This window comes from Zootoca vivipara, chromosome 1 (assembly GCF_965207765.1).
Source record: "Zootoca vivipara chromosome 1, rZooViv2.hap1.1, whole genome shotgun sequence".
NCBI classification, from domain to species: domain Eukaryota; kingdom Metazoa; phylum Chordata; class Lepidosauria; order Squamata; family Lacertidae; genus Zootoca; species Zootoca vivipara.
In genome coordinates, this window is record NC_142582.1 from 71,450,941 (window position 1) to 71,466,452 (window position 15,512).

At 42.6% G+C, this 15,512-nt stretch overlaps 1 protein-coding gene across 3 annotated transcripts in view; it reads right to left on the minus strand.

Moving 5' to 3' along the window:
* Nucleotides 1-6,922: 6,922 nt before the first annotated feature.
* The window catches only part of ELP4 (elongator acetyltransferase complex subunit 4), a 152,455-nt gene continuing 143,865 nt past the window's right edge, over nt 6,923-15,512 (minus strand). For all 3 annotated transcript variants that reach the window (XM_088653799.1, XM_035117904.3, XM_035117893.3), the window contains one exon: nt 6,923-8,760. In XM_088653799.1, coding sequence (XP_088509925.1) covers nt 8,629-8,760 — 132 coding nt within the window. In that variant the 3' untranslated portion in view covers nt 6,923-8,628. The remainder of the gene's footprint in view (nt 8,761-15,512) is intronic.

Sequence of the window (15,512 nt, forward strand, 5' to 3'; positions counted from 1 at the left end):
CTCCAGCCCCATCATTCTGCCCGGACACTGAGGTCCAGTGCTGAGGGCTTTCTGGTGGTTCCCTCACTGCGAGAAACAAAACTACAGGGAACCAGGCAGAGGGCCTTCTCGGTAGGGGTGCCCGCCTTGTGGAATGCCCTCCCATCAGATGTCAAAGAGATAAACAACTACCTGACATTTAGAAAACATTCCCTGTTTAGGGAAGTTTTTAATGTGTTATATTTTAATGTATTTTAATCTTTGTTGGAAGCCGCCCAGAGCCTTTTCTTCTATTCTATGAGGCTGCAGATATGGAACATCCCCAAACATTGGATATCTCTGTGCACAGTACAGTACCAAGCTGGTCAGTCCAGCGTCTCTGGACTGGTAGAATTGTATTTCATATACAGGAGGACTAGAAGGAGCAGGATTGCTAAATACAGAGAGGCACTGTAAGAAATGTGCACACACTTCCCTACATGGAAGGGCAGATGGGGCCCATCCAGGAGAAGGAAAACTCCAATCTTAAGCCTTTCAGGCTATCTTTAGGAGAAGAAAAGGCTAAGGAGTAAGCCCTACACACAAATCCTATCTGTGCTGCCGCCACTGTGCACCAAACATTCACGTGATTACATGCTCTCGCACAGTGCCTGTGAATATCTGGCCGTAAGCTGTGTCCCTAGTACATTTTTCTTGCGTTCGCAGTCAGAATGCAGAAAAACAATGAGCAAAAGATGCATGTATAAGAATGCTGTTTGAAGATGCACAACACCGTGTGACTTGAAATGAAACTAGGGATTAAACATCAGGGCTTAGACTGAAACATTTTTAAAGCAGGCCATGCTGGAAATAGACAGACATGGTACTGAGCAAATGCCAAGATTCCCCCAGACTGCGGAGCAGAAAGAGAAAGAAAGGAAGCTGGGTTATTCTATCATTGCTACTCAGAGCTGCCTTTGGCTGTTCTGCAACTGTCATCTAGCAGCACTCATTCTATCAAGTTCCCTGCACAGTTTCCATCCCAACTGGTCATTATAAGGAAAAACTAGTACCTGAGCTTCTTCCTTTCCTCCTCCCTCCCCATTCCCCTTTCCTTATATGTCATCTATTTTAGATTGTTTTTCATTGATCTGTAAAATTGCTCTGGAACCTCAGGCCAAATGTGGCCAAGTCTCTCAGGATTCTTTGTGAGCTCTGCATCTTCTCCAGGCAACAACTCCTGAAGGGCCTGCTCTACACCCTCCATGAGTCCTTTTGCCTGGCTGAAATGTTATTTTGCCTGCCTGGAGGAAGTGAGTATGAGTGCACATCCATGCTAAGTTTTGATGGGGAAACCTGTGAGCCTCTAGCTGTCACTGGACTACAACTGCCATCATCCTTGACTTTGGCGTGGGGCTGATGGGAGCTGAAGCTGCAACATAGCTCAGTTGGTGATGAGACTCTTAATCTCAGGGTTCTGGGTTCGAGCCCCACTTTGGGTGAACTATGCCTGCAGTGCAGGGGGTAGAACCAGATGACCCTTGTGGCCCCTTCTACAATTCTAAGATTCTAAGATCTAAAGGGCCACAGCCTCCCCCCCCCACTACCTCCCAGTAACCAGCTTGTGCTTTATTTGGCTGGAATATAGCCCACTATACAAAGATATGGAAAACAGTGGCTTTTTAGTCTGCGGAAAAGTTGGCAGGAAAGGATGGCAGGAAGGATGGTATGCAGGGTGGAGAAGAGAAACAAACTGCTATGACTATTGGAAACACAGCTTAAATTATGGCAAGTTGTTGTGAGCAGCTGCTAGCAACCTTGTGCTCATGAAAAGGTATATTCCCACCCTTACTTTTTATCCGCCAAACAGCTCTGTGAGGTTGACTGGTCTCAGAAACAGCAACTGGTCCAGGGCTACTATGAATTCGTAAAGCTAAAAAGGGACTTGAACCCAACTCTCTCCAAAACCAAGTTTTTAGGGTTGCGTCCTCTGCCCCAAATCAATGAGGGCTAGCTGCAAAATTATGCATTTGCCTGCTTGGTCATATTTTTAGGACCCACCTCACTTCTGTGACAGTAAGTTTTAAATTGCTTTTAAATGCTGTGTTTTAATTGTTGTAACCTGCCCTGGGACCTTGGGGTAAAGGGCGGATTATTAACAACAACAACAACAACAACAACAACAACAACAGGTGGAGAGCTTTAACTTCCAAGTCATCTGAATCAGGCACTTCTAGTTTAATTTTTTTAAATGATAAGTAACCGAGAGCCGCTTCCTCTCTCATCCTAGCTCTGTGAACCTGTCCCGCAGAGCAAGCAGTTTGCATTCTTTTTCTCTTTCTCCCTGCTCCAATCATTAGGGCCATAAAAAATGATGTCAGAGGTTTTTGTTGTTGTTGTTTTTTTTTTTACCAATCCCAGCTCTCTTGCCAAATTCGCTTGTTGGGAAACAAAGTCCAAACATGGAAAAGAAAGGTAACAATGTCTATAATCTCTGGGGCTCCCAATCCCAATTTATCAATGACTTGGATGATGGGCTTGAGGGAATCCTGAGCAAGTTTGCAGATGACACCAAATTGGGAGGGGTGGCTAACACCCCAGAGGACAGGATCACACTTCAGAATGACCTTAACAGATTAGACAACTGGGCCAAAGCAAACAAGATGAATTTTAACAAGGAGAAATGTAAAGTACTACACTTGGGCAAAAAAAATGAAAGGCACAAATACAGGATGGGAGTACATGTGAAAAGGATCTAGGAGTTTTGGTTGACCACAAACTTGACATGAGTCAGCAGTGTGATGCAGCAGCTAAAAAAGCCAATGCAATTCTGGGCTGCATCAATAGGAGTATAGCATCTAGATCAAGGGAAGTAATAGTACCACTGTATTCTGCTCTGGTCAGACCTCACCTGGAGTATTGTGTCCAGTTCTGGGCACCACAGTTCAAGAAGGATACTGATAAGCTGGAACGTGTCCAGAAGAGGGCAACCAAAATGGTCAAAGGCCTGGAAACGATGCCTTATGAGGAACGGCTTAGGGAGCTGGGTATGTTTAGCCTGGAGAAGAGAAGGTTAAGGGGTGATATGATAACCATGTTCAAATATATAAAAGGATGTCATATAAAGGAGGGAGAAAGGTTGTTTTCTGCTGCTCCAGAGAAGCGGACACGGAGCAACGGATTCAAACTACAAGAAAGAAAATTCCACCTAAACATTAGGAAGAACTTCCTGACAGTAAGAGCTGTTCGGCAGTGGAATTTGCTGCCAAGGAGTGTGGTGGAGTCTCCTTCTTTGGAGGTCTTTAAGCAGAGGCTTGACAGCCATCTGTCAGGAATGCTGTGATGGTGTTTCCTGCTTGGCAGGGGGTTGGACTGGATGGCCCTTGTGGTCTCTTCCAACTCTATGATTCTATGATCCCCTCAAATGTTTGATTGTGGGGGCTGAAGGGACCTGGCCCTCTAGGAGTTGGAGCCTATGGTTAGGGATCAGAACAACTTGTTCAATTCTGGAAGCACTTTGCTGACCTCATGTTCACGCCCCCTTCTCTTGGCAGTAATTGGGGATGCCAGGAAGCAGCAATTGTCAGCAGTAAGAGCTGCTGTATTTTGAAGCACTCCACTCATTCTTCTCCTGACTCCGCAAACCAGGTTCCTCATATCCGTTGTGAGTCCCAGTTGGTCACCCCACTTGACCTGGTGAGGTGCTTGATGCAATATCTAACCTGTGTAGAATCAGTTTGTAGATGAGGCCAGTATAGACTTCTAAAGTTGACTTACATTACCAGGGAAGATTTTTACTCATCGTACTATGGCCCACGGAATACCACTTGAAAATGGGTATTTTCCAGAATTGCCCCTGCACTCTGGAATGTCTTTCCCTCTGCCATACATGAAACATCATTCACTTCAGCTGTTTGTTAAAATTTATTTTCTTGTCAAGGCCTTCCCTGACACACAAGACCCTATCATTATAGTATATATTTATCTGTGCTTTATGATACCATTTTAATGTTTTTATGTTTGGATTTTAGTATGCTGCTTAAAGGTACAGGTAAAGGGACCCCTGACCATTAGGTCCAGTCGTGACTGACTCTGGGGTTGCGCGCTCATCTCGCATTATTGGCCGAGGGAGCCGGCGTATAGCTTCCAGGTCATGTGGCCAGCATGACAAAGCCGCTTCTGGCAAACCAGAGCAGCACATGGAAACGCCGTTTACCTTCCCGCTGTAGCGGTTCCTATTTATCTACTTGCATTTTGACGTGCTTTCAAACTGCTAGGTTGGCAGGAGCTGGGACCAAGCAACGGGAGCTCACCCCGTCACAGGGATTCGAACTGCCGACCTTCTGATCAGCAAGCCCTAGGCTCAGTGGTTTAACCACAGCGCCACCTGGGTCCCTGGGTCTAAGTATGCTGCTTAGAGATCTTAAATATTATGCTTTTATAGAAATGCTTTTATAATAAATTGGAATCAAACAATTTAAGCATGGGCAAGCCAGGGAAGGTAGACAGAATGGTTCTTACGGGCAGTACTTTAGTTCCTATTTTCCTAGTTCCATGGGTGGATTTAAATGACAATTGGAAAATGGGTGAATACTCTGAATGCTTGTTTCTTGGTGTGTGGGTGTGTCAGGAACAAAAACACAAACCATTTTGAGTGGAGGACTTTGCCATTTCATTAACCTGTGTGTAAGCATGTGCATGCCTGTCAGTGTACTGTATATGCATCAGATGTGTTTCTGTGCTAAGTGGTGTTAAGGTTGTGTGTGTCTTATCTATGCTCCAGGTGCATGATTCCAGAACTTTGCTAGGATAATGTGTTCCCCAAACTTGTACAGTAGTACCTCAGAAGTTGAACGGAATCTGTTCTGGAAGCCCGTTCGACTTCCAAAATGTTTGGAAACCAAGGTGTGGCTTCCGATTGGCTGCAGGAGCTTCCTGCAGCCAATCGGAAGCTGCATTAGCCACGTCGGACGTACGGGTTCCAAAAGAACGTTCGCAAACTGGAACACTCACTTCTGGGTTTGCAGCGTTTGGGAGCCAAAATGTTCGACTTGCAAGGCGTTCGGGATCCAAGGTATGACTGTATTGATTTTAATGTTTCAATTCTAATATGCCTTGGTTTTGCCATAAAAGGCAGGGTAGAAATAAACAGCAGCAACAAGAGAACAATGAAGATGTCACCCCCCTGCAGTCTGAAGTAGAGCATTCCATTTTACCACCCTCATGCATGTGAAGATCAGGCCCAGCCACTTGCTGTGGGACTGACGTAAGAGCCCTGTTTCTCCTCCTTTTGTATGCACAGGTACATATGCACTTGCTAGGAACAGGAAGCCAATCCATCTCTCCCTCTTGCCTATGCAAGACTATATTCTACAAGGGGAGGGGAAATGAGGGAAACAAGGCCCTGGTCAACCCAGTGCCGACCTTTCAGCACATAAACAGCTCCATACCTGTGTGGGTGGATTATGCCTTTGCTCTATGGGACCTGGAAAGAATTACATTAAATAGGTAAAATGTAGGTCTCTAGACCGTTGAAGGTTTCATATCAGTTAGGAAATGGTCATAATGGAATGAGGAAACTTCATGCCAAGCTTGAGCTATTTCATTTAATCTGAAGAAACAGTCCTGCTACTTAATGTATCCTACAGAATATCTGTTTATTTATCAAATAGGGTGTAATCATTTTACTATTCAGTTTTCCTTGATAAAGGGACGCGGGTGGCGCTGTGGTCTAAACCAGAGCCTCTTGGGATTGCCGATCAGAAGGTCGGTGTTTCGAATCCCTGTGATGGGGTGAGCTCCTGTTACTCAGTCCCTGCTCCTGCCAACCTAGCAGTTCGAAAGCACATCAAAGTGCAAGTAGATAAATAGGTACCGCTCCAGTGGGAAGGTAAACGGCATTTCCATGCACTGCTCTGGTTCGCCAGAAGCGGCTTAGTCATGCTGGCCACATGACCCAGAAAAATGCTAGCTCCCTCAGCCTGTAAAGCAAGATGCACGCCGCAACCCGAGTCACCTGCGACTGGACTTAACTGTCAAGGGTCTTTTACCTTTACCTGATAAGGAAAATGACTGCTAAATCAAATTACTGCTGGTTAAACAATAATCTAGAAGTAAAATAATAGGTTTTTCACCTTAGGTGTAGAACACTGGGTATGTGTGTGGTGCAGCACTTATTTCACAGAGCATGTGAAACAAAACAACAACAACTTTTAATATAGAGTAAAATAAAAAAATTCCTTCAGTAGCACCTTAAAGACCAACTAAGTTTTTATTTTGGCATGAGCTTTCGTGTGCATGCACACTTCTTCTGAAGAAGTGTGCATGCACACGAAAGCTCATACCAAAATAAAAACTTAGTTGGTCTTTAAGGTGCTACTGAAGGAATTTTTTTATTTTACTTCGATCCAGACCAACACGGCTACCTACCTGTAACCTTTTAATATAGATTTCACTGAATGATCTCCCCCTTTCCTTTTTGCTGTTGAAAATATATTCTTTGGGTTTCTATGCCAACTCGATCTTATTATTTCAAAGGCTGTTCTTATCAGTGTACTTTATATTTATGCATGCTATATTTAAGTTTGTACTCACCCACGGAGTTGTATGTTTTAATGATATTTGGAAGATTATGTACTAAATTAGACCCCATTAAGGACATTTACAATTATTAATAATAATATCTTGTAAAAAAGCTAATTTAATAATGCCTAAAGGTTTTAGAATTTATAGATGAATAGTATATGATTTCCTAGCTTATTCACATGAAAAACATAACTGAGTAACTAAAGTGTTAATCCTTTTATATTTGATCTATTGAATATCTGCACAAGTCCCCATTCAAATTGTGTTGAGAAGTTTTGCTTCATATTATATATAAGGCGAAAGGAGAAATGATTTGAAAGCTGTAGCGATATATGGGTATAAGAATGTAGATGTCTATTAGCTTTATGAAACTGACAGCTCAGTTCTGAAACTTTATTTTGAATAGATTTTTAAAAGGATTTGCGTCTTTAGAAATAGTAAAAATAAAAAATAAAACAGACATATATTTGAAAAAGAGAGAAAAAAACTCAATTGTTACCTCTAATGAAATAGCGGGTGACAAAACAGTAGTCTTTTTGATTTTGATCAGAAAAATAAACTGGTAGTGACAGGATATGATGGATAGATTTGACATCCTGGCAAATCACTGTCATTGATTCAATTATTCTAATTCAGAATAAAAGCTGTATACAGTGTGTGTTTATGGTACAGTGGATTTTTTTAAATGATTGACATTCATCACATTAGACAGTTTTAAAAGCTATGTCTCCATTTTACTCACAGCGTTATAAAAAGTAAATCATTTAACCAACACTTTAGTTCTAATCCCATCAAAATACATTAACATTATTACAGTAAGCATTTACTGTATTCAGCCCAACTCTATAAAATGACAGTTTAAAGACCTAAGTTTCAATCCAAAATGAACTTAGTGGAAAGTTCTATCAAGGCTAATTCAAAATAGAACTATATAGAAAGTAATTTTCAGGTCCCACTTGAAAACCATTTCCGGATAGCCACCTATTCACATGGTTTGTACATTAGTTCTAATACAAATATGCAAATCTTGCTGCTGATAAATATTTATACATTTTACCTAGGGAAAAATTCATATGTTTACAAATAGTATATACAGAATAGTATGGAACCCTGAATTGGTTTTGTTTTCTGCTGCTCCATACACTTCTTTCTATGATATGTCTTCCCTAAGCTCCAATGCACTCCCCTGGTTTTCTAGCATTAATGTAGCTGTCAGTTTGAATTTCAATCTTGAATAATGTCTGCTGACATAATTTCATTTTGCTGACTTCAGTTGTTTAGGATTACTGTTTTGAACTATATTGAAAAGCAATTCTTTGTATATGTTTAGTAAGTTTCACTCAAGCAATTTAATATATTTATTAGCCCATAAGGCAAAGTAATTATCTATAATGTATTTCACCATGAAAAATATTTTATCATATTACTGATAACAGAACAGGTGGAAAATACACAGAAATTTAATGCTTACAGTATATGTGGTACTAAGTAAGGTGTCATTTTTAATGATGTTTTTCTAGGGCCATGATTGTCTGATATTAAAATAACCCACTTTTAAAAAATTATGATTTTATTTAATATACATAATATTGATATACAGCATACAATACTTGTGTTTAACATGCAAAGTGTAATTTTTCCATTTCTCATTCATTACCTGAACTTTAGTAATAACAGTAAAGTTGATGGCAACAGAAAATCATAGCTGCCAAGTTTTCCCTTTTCTCACGAGGAAGCCTATTCAGCATAAGGGGAAATCCCTTAAAAAAAGGGATAACTTGGCAGCTATGCAGAAAATTCTGCAGCTTCAAAATGGCAACATATTTTATGTCATTAAAATGGCATCAAAATATAGGACGTGTTTGTTAACTGTAGAAACATCCAATACAACGTTTGCAAATATTTTAAAAAAACAGAATGGAAAATTAAGGCACACACCTTGCAAGTGTGTTTGTGTGTGTGTGTGTGTATGTATGTATATATGACTACTGGGTCACAATCATTAAGAAAAATATTTACATAAGTCATTAACAGTCATAATTAGAGTGTCATATAAATCGGAGTGAAACTGCTAAGTAGAAATCACTAGAAGTCCAGGTGCTTCTTGCCTGTGGCCATAGCAGTACATCCTGAGCTCAGCAGTTTGGCAGATTCTGCCAGATCCTGTTTGCTTGTGCGGCTCACTGTGTCTGACAAGTCTGGAGGCAAATGCAATTGCTATGGCAGGAGATTTCAGGGAGGGCGGGGGAGGAGAGAGACAGAGAAGAGAGAGAGATGAGAGAGAACATAGTTGTAATTAGATTTGCTTTGGATTTTACACATTTAAAAACATAGTACTATTCCCTGCCAGTGAATACCTATTACAGCATAACGAATACATATTAGAACAGTTTTTAAAAACCATATTTCATATACTGATCAACAGGATATTGGAATTTTTCAAATCAAATTCAGCTCTCTTCATCAGTACGTCCGAAATAGAAATCAAAGGCCAAGACCCAAATAAATCAAAATTACCCCCATGAGCCCCAAAAGGGGTATTTACACTGCAATCCTAGGCATGTTTACCCATGTGTAATTTCCTGAATCCAATGGGACTTACTCCATGGTAGGTGCATACAGAAATGTGGCCTTGTAATGCAATTCTAGGTATGTTTATTCAGAAGTAAGTCCCACTTACTCAATGGGCTTACCTAGTATAGGATTGCAGCTATTTGTGGGGGGGGGGGGCTAAGCACTAGTGAATTCAATGAGACTTGTTTCTGAGTAGACATTTATAGGTTTGCAGTGACTTGTTTTTCTCAAACAACGTTCCTGCTCCTATACCAAATGGCAAATTGTCTTCCAAAAAAAGGTCCAAAATTTCACTGAGTTAGTACAAATAGTTTCCATGAGCCAAATCAGATCTTTGATCCAAGCTCACATTTCCTGCATTGATTTTGTTATCTCCAGAGACCTCGTCTCCTACATCTTCTGTCTCCCATTAAAAATAACTAATTAGTTTGAACAGTTCCGTATGCCTAAGGGGCTTTCCATTTGTTGAAACAGCGTCTCTTTGATGCCACACGGCAAGCCACTTTTGAAACTGAGGGGACTCTCAAAAGCCGATTGTGACTTAACATGGAGGCAAGTTATTTAATGAAAAAAAGGCCAAAATTCCCGTTGTGCGTGCCTAAGCATCTGGGTACATTTACAGTAGCTCTTTGGATCCTCGCCAAAGTATATACTGTGAACAAAAATTAATTATACATATTGTGTGGAATACACCAAGTGGTCTACTCATCCACAAGACTTTCCCCAGCCTTCTACCCTTGTGCATCACTAAAACCATTCTGGGTCACCCAGCTCTCCAGAGCAGATTTAGGGGGCGCATGGGGGGCACAGTCCTGTTTCATATCTGTTGCATGTCTGCAACAGCTGAGCTGAATCCCACTCATTATGTTATTTTTAACACAACAGTCAACACGAACACAATAATCTTCACAACAGAGAGACAACTGTTTTCAGCTAACAATGAAACATTTCATGCCTTATTAATAGTCTTATTGCAAGGGTAGCTAACACGGTATCCTCCAGTCCAGATAGTTTGACTACCACTTCCTTAAGTCTCAGCTACCACGGCCAATAGTAATGGATGATGGGAGTTGTAGTCCTCAACATCTAGGCACCACATTGACTATCCCTGGGCTAGAGTGTTACGTTCTGTGTTGTGCAACCCTCTACATGTCTACTCAGGAGCAAGACCTATTGAGTTCAGTGGCACTTACTCCTAGGTAAGTACTGTATGTAAAAGATTGCAGCCTAAGTAAGTTAAACTTTAAAATGCCTGTTTGAAACTGTTAATAACCATAGTGTTTAACTCATACCAATGATGAGGAAACTTAGCAAAGATGTTAGATAGATTGAAATCCAAAAATATTAATCCTGGAGCTGTATTGGTATAGTCTTCTATTTAAGACATTTTCTGGGCTTCTCTACTACTACTACTACTCAGTAGTGTATGATTTGTAATTTGCACTCATTACAAGTTGTCAGGCTGCATTCCAAGCCAGTAGTTTTTTTCTTTTTCTTTTTTTAAGGATTAACTTTTATCCAGAGTATTTATAAAATGGGATGTTTGTGGGTTCAGGTTTCACATAATTAATTCACCCATTTGCAGTTCACGGCTTCCTACTGCAAGCACTTCCTACTTCTTCCCATGAACAGCCACAACTATGATGAAATTGATTGCTACTGCTATTTATTTCTTTAGCACCAAGAGTCCTCTAGGCTCTATGCAGGCAAAATGTGGTTTTAAATGTAAAGTACATCGGGGGGGGGGGGGAATAGCCAAAGTTCACATATATACTGAAGGGGTTGGAACTGGCAGTGACTGATCAGGAAAAGGATCTTGAGGTTCTAGTCGGTAGCTCAATGAAAATGTTGATTCAGTGATAAAGACAAATTCTACATTAGGGATCATTAGGAAAGGGATTGAAAATAAAATGGCCAATATTGTAATCCCTTCATGCAAATCTATGATGCAAGCACACTTGGAATACTGTGTATAGTTCTGTTCACCCCTGTTGTAGAGTTAGGGGGGGGGAAAGGAAGCCAAAATGATCAGGAGGCACTCTCCTATGAGGAAAATTGACAACAGAATGGCAACGTGTCAGGGAACTTAGTTGCTCCAAATCTCCCTATTCAGCACTTTGGAGCTTGCATTGCTCTTCAACATTCTGAGGTACTAAGGACCATGACACAAACGGGATGCTGGCTGGTGTAGAACTTATCATGAAGATAACACAATATGCATTCGAGCATGAAATCGTGTCTACTACACGGCAGTGAGGACAGCAAAGGAAGCACACTTTGCTGCCTCCATTGCATTCTCAAATACTTGTCCAGCAGAGCTACCAACAGTACGCATTTGTTAACAAAATTACACGACAAGTTCCCAAGACACACTGAGGATAACATTGCTCACCTCTTTGAAAATTTGGACACCATTGTTGTAACCAGTTTTAGCTTTTGAGGCCTGAGAACATGGCAAAGCGCTAGTAGCTGTTTGGCCGACTTTATGCCCTTTTGCCCCTTCCCTGTCATGGCTGGTTCAAGCTAGTTGTGGGGAATCGGGGTGTTGCCCAGGTAACTCCATCTTATGGGAAATGGATCATTATGTGACACTGCACACCTATAAGGCTCCCAGGCAGTTACATTATGGCATGCTGCAAGGTACCATCTTGTCCCCAATGCTATTTAACATCTACGGTATATGAAGTGTATGGGAATCATCATCAGGGGATTTGGAGCATGCTGTCATCAGTATGCTGATGGCACCTAGCTCTATTTCCCCACTACATCTGATTCAGGTGTGGCTGTGCAAATAAGTGCAGTGGCGAGCTGAATCACCTGAATCTTGATTAGCCGTGTGGGTAGGTGGTTCCTGAGTCTGGAATTTAGGCAATTACCATGTAAGTGCTCCTTGACCCATGGATGTCATTGAAGACCCAAGAGGTCACAATAGTTAGGGGAACCTTGTTTCAGATTCAGATGACATGCCAACTGTGGCCATTCTTTGATAGGGATGGTCTAGCCCAGGCATATGCAAACTCAGCCCTCCAGATATTTTGGGGCTACAACTCTCATCATCCCTGACCACTGGTCCTCTTAGCTAGGGATGATGGGAGTTGTAGTCCCAAAACATCTGGAGGGCTGAGTTTGCCTATGCCTGGGCTAGCCACAGAGACCAGATTACTGTCATGTGCTCTATGTGGGGGCAGAACGCAACAGATAGGTTGTTAATTGTACATTCCTGCTGCAAGTATGTGACACTGTAGTGGCTGCCAATTTGTTACCAGACCAGGTTTAAAGTTTTGATATTGGTATTGACATATAGAAAATGATAAACTGTTTTTTTACTGATTTTAATTGATAAGTCTGCATCCAAAAGAGCTCAAAAGAAACTGTTCTGACTTTTTATATAGTGTAATGTTATAACATAGCTATGATTCCCCTACAAATGTTCTGTGTGAATGTCTTCATGAATCCCATACTTTTGTAAACTTTTTAAAGATTATACAATTATAAAAGATTATACAATGATAAAATGTTTTTATTTTACCATTGTATAGTCTTTTATAATTGTATAATCTTTAATAAGTTTTAAAAGTATGGGATTCATGAAAACATTCACACAGAACATTTGTTTATCAGTGCTAAAATTTCAGCAATATTCTACTTTCATTGAGTAGATAAAGAAGAGAATGAGGTTTTACTTCTCATGCAGGGCCGGAGCGTCCATAAAGGTGAGCTAGGCAACTGCCTAGAGCGCCGTCATGGAGGGGGCGCTGCCAGCCTGCCCCCTGCCCGCCACCCCCTGCTCACAGCTTTCCCTCCTGCTGCTGCTGAGGCACTTCCCTGCAATGCCCTGCAGGGGGCGCAGGGCTGTGCCGCATGACGGGGAGGTGGGGGAACCTGAGCACGCGCCCAGTGCAGCAGCGACGGTGCCGTCTGACCGCCATGAGCCCAACGGGGGCGAGCGGGCTTCCGCGCTCTCCAGCCAGCCAGCCAGGCGGCAGAGCCGGCTCTAGGAGAGCTCAGTGCCCTCCCACCTATGGAGGGGACACCGAGAGTTCCCCAGCGGCAGCCGCAGCGAGCGAAACCTTCAGCTATGGGCGCTGCCGCTGCTGCCCGGTCGCCGAGGAGCTCACAGCGTCCCCTCCATAGGCGGAAGGAGCGCGAGCCAAAAGGAGAGCTCAGCGCCCTCCCGCCCACGGAGGGGACGCTGTGAGCTCCCGAGTGGCTGTAGTGAGCAAGCGGCGGCAGCGCCCGCAGCTGAAGCCTGAGGAGCTTAAAGCGTCCCCTCCACAGGCAGGAGGGCACCGAGCTCCCCCCTTGGCCCGCGCTCCTCCCGCCAATGGAGGGGACGCAGGGGCATCAGCTGTGTTGTGCGTGCGCCATGACGCATGTGCCCGGGGGGCACCAGAAGCTGTTTTTGCCTAGGGCGCAAAAAGCCCTAGCACCGGCCCTGTTCTCATGATCAGATACTATTAAGTTTGGGTCTCCCAAGGTCTCCTAGGCCAGAGCCTCCAGTTGCTTTAATCCAGGCCTACCTGCAGAAATTCATAGGCCAATATCAAGGAAGATGGCAAGAATGCCCCATCACTACCTTCTGGAATTGCCAGTGTAGAAATAACAGAAGCACTGTAAAATGGTGCCTGTAAGTTTGAGATCCTCATATTAATTTACAATGCCCTTAATAACTAGGTCCCAAATACCTTATGGACCACTTGACTCTTTACACCGCTGCCCAGACTTTGGGCCTTTGTTAGTGGTTCCCCCGTGGCTTGGATGCACTGCTTGTATCCATCAGGAGTCATGTGTTCTGTACTGTGGGCCGTATTCTATGGAACTCCTTCCTAGGATATTATGGTTGACAGTACTGAAGGCAGCTGAGAATTCCTGCAGAACCAATGGGGATGGCACTCTAGGGTGACTAAAGCGGTCTCTGTCCCAAAACCAAACTGAAATGTGTCTAGATACTCTTTATCATCCAGAAATACTTGGTGTTGGGTTGCCCACACTTGATCGAGCACCTAGCCCTAGAATAGTATATTGTAGACTGGCTGGAAATGTATTTTTTTAATGTCAAGATACAGCTTTTAAAAAAGCAAGTTCACTACTGCCTTTTTCAAGCTCAACAGGCTCACAGCTTTTCACAAGGAAGCATTTGCCACTTCAGCCACTCCCTTGGCTACACCACCTATGGTAGATTACCTTAGCCAGAAGGCAAAGGGTCAGGTGCACACATGGCCGAACATACTTTTTCAAGAATCATGCCCACATTCTCAGGTTGTACTAACTGGAAAGTAGAAAAATTCCTTCAGTAGCACCTTAAAGACCAACTAAGTTTTTATTTTGGTATGAGCTTTCGTGTGCATGCACACTTCTTGTGTATCTGAAGAAGTGTGCATGCACACAAAAGCTCATACCAAAATAAAAACTTAGTTGGTCTTTAAGGTGCTACTGAAGGAATTTTTCTATTTTGCTTCAACTCAGACCAACACGGCTACCTACCTGTAACTGGAAAGTATTCGAGACCAATGGGCAAGTAGGTAGCTACATTTACTGACTCTGCTTTAACTGTGGCTTCCAAGTTGGAATGGATGTGAGTGCTTTGCAAATTGGTCATAGCAGGTCCTTGGAAAACCTCTGTTAGATAGTCCTGAGGATAGAGCTCCAGACCATATTGGTTGGATTCATCATGAGTTGCTCTGGTCATCACTCCTGTTGTTTCTTCACTTAAAGCAGTGATGGCCAAAATTGGCCCTCCAACTGTTTTGGGACTACAGTTCGCATCATCCCTGACCACTGGTCCTGTTAGCTAGGGATGATGGGAGTTGTAGTCCCAAAACAGCTGGAGGGCCAAGTTTGGCCACCACTGACTTAAAGCTTCCAGGACCACAGAGAGACAACTTGGTTCTACTAACAGGGAGAGGATGTTGAGGAGTGCTTGTGTCAATTGCTCAAGCAATTTCCCCCACTGCAGAGTTTGACTAGACCAGGCATCCCCAAACTTCGGCCCTCCAGATGTTTTGGATTACAATTCCCATCTTCCCCAACCACTGATCCTGTTAGCTAGGGATCATGGGAGTTGTAGGCCAAAACATCTGGATGGCAACAGTTTGGGGATGCCTGGACTAGACACTTGGCAGAATTGCCTACAGAAGTGATAGAAGAATGTCCAAGCCACTTTGAGCAATCAAAAGGTATGTATGAAAATTAATACGGTTAAGGCCTTTTCAAGCATACCTTTTTCCTAGCCATCTTTTCCATCTGGAATATTATAGTAAGATAAAATATAATTCAAAACACTGTATATTAAACCATCCACTTAGCTTGCCAAACACGCTGCTTGTTCCCAGTCATTACAGAAACAAAAATAGGTGTCATTAGATTGAGTTGAGCAAATGAGTAGCTCATATGAA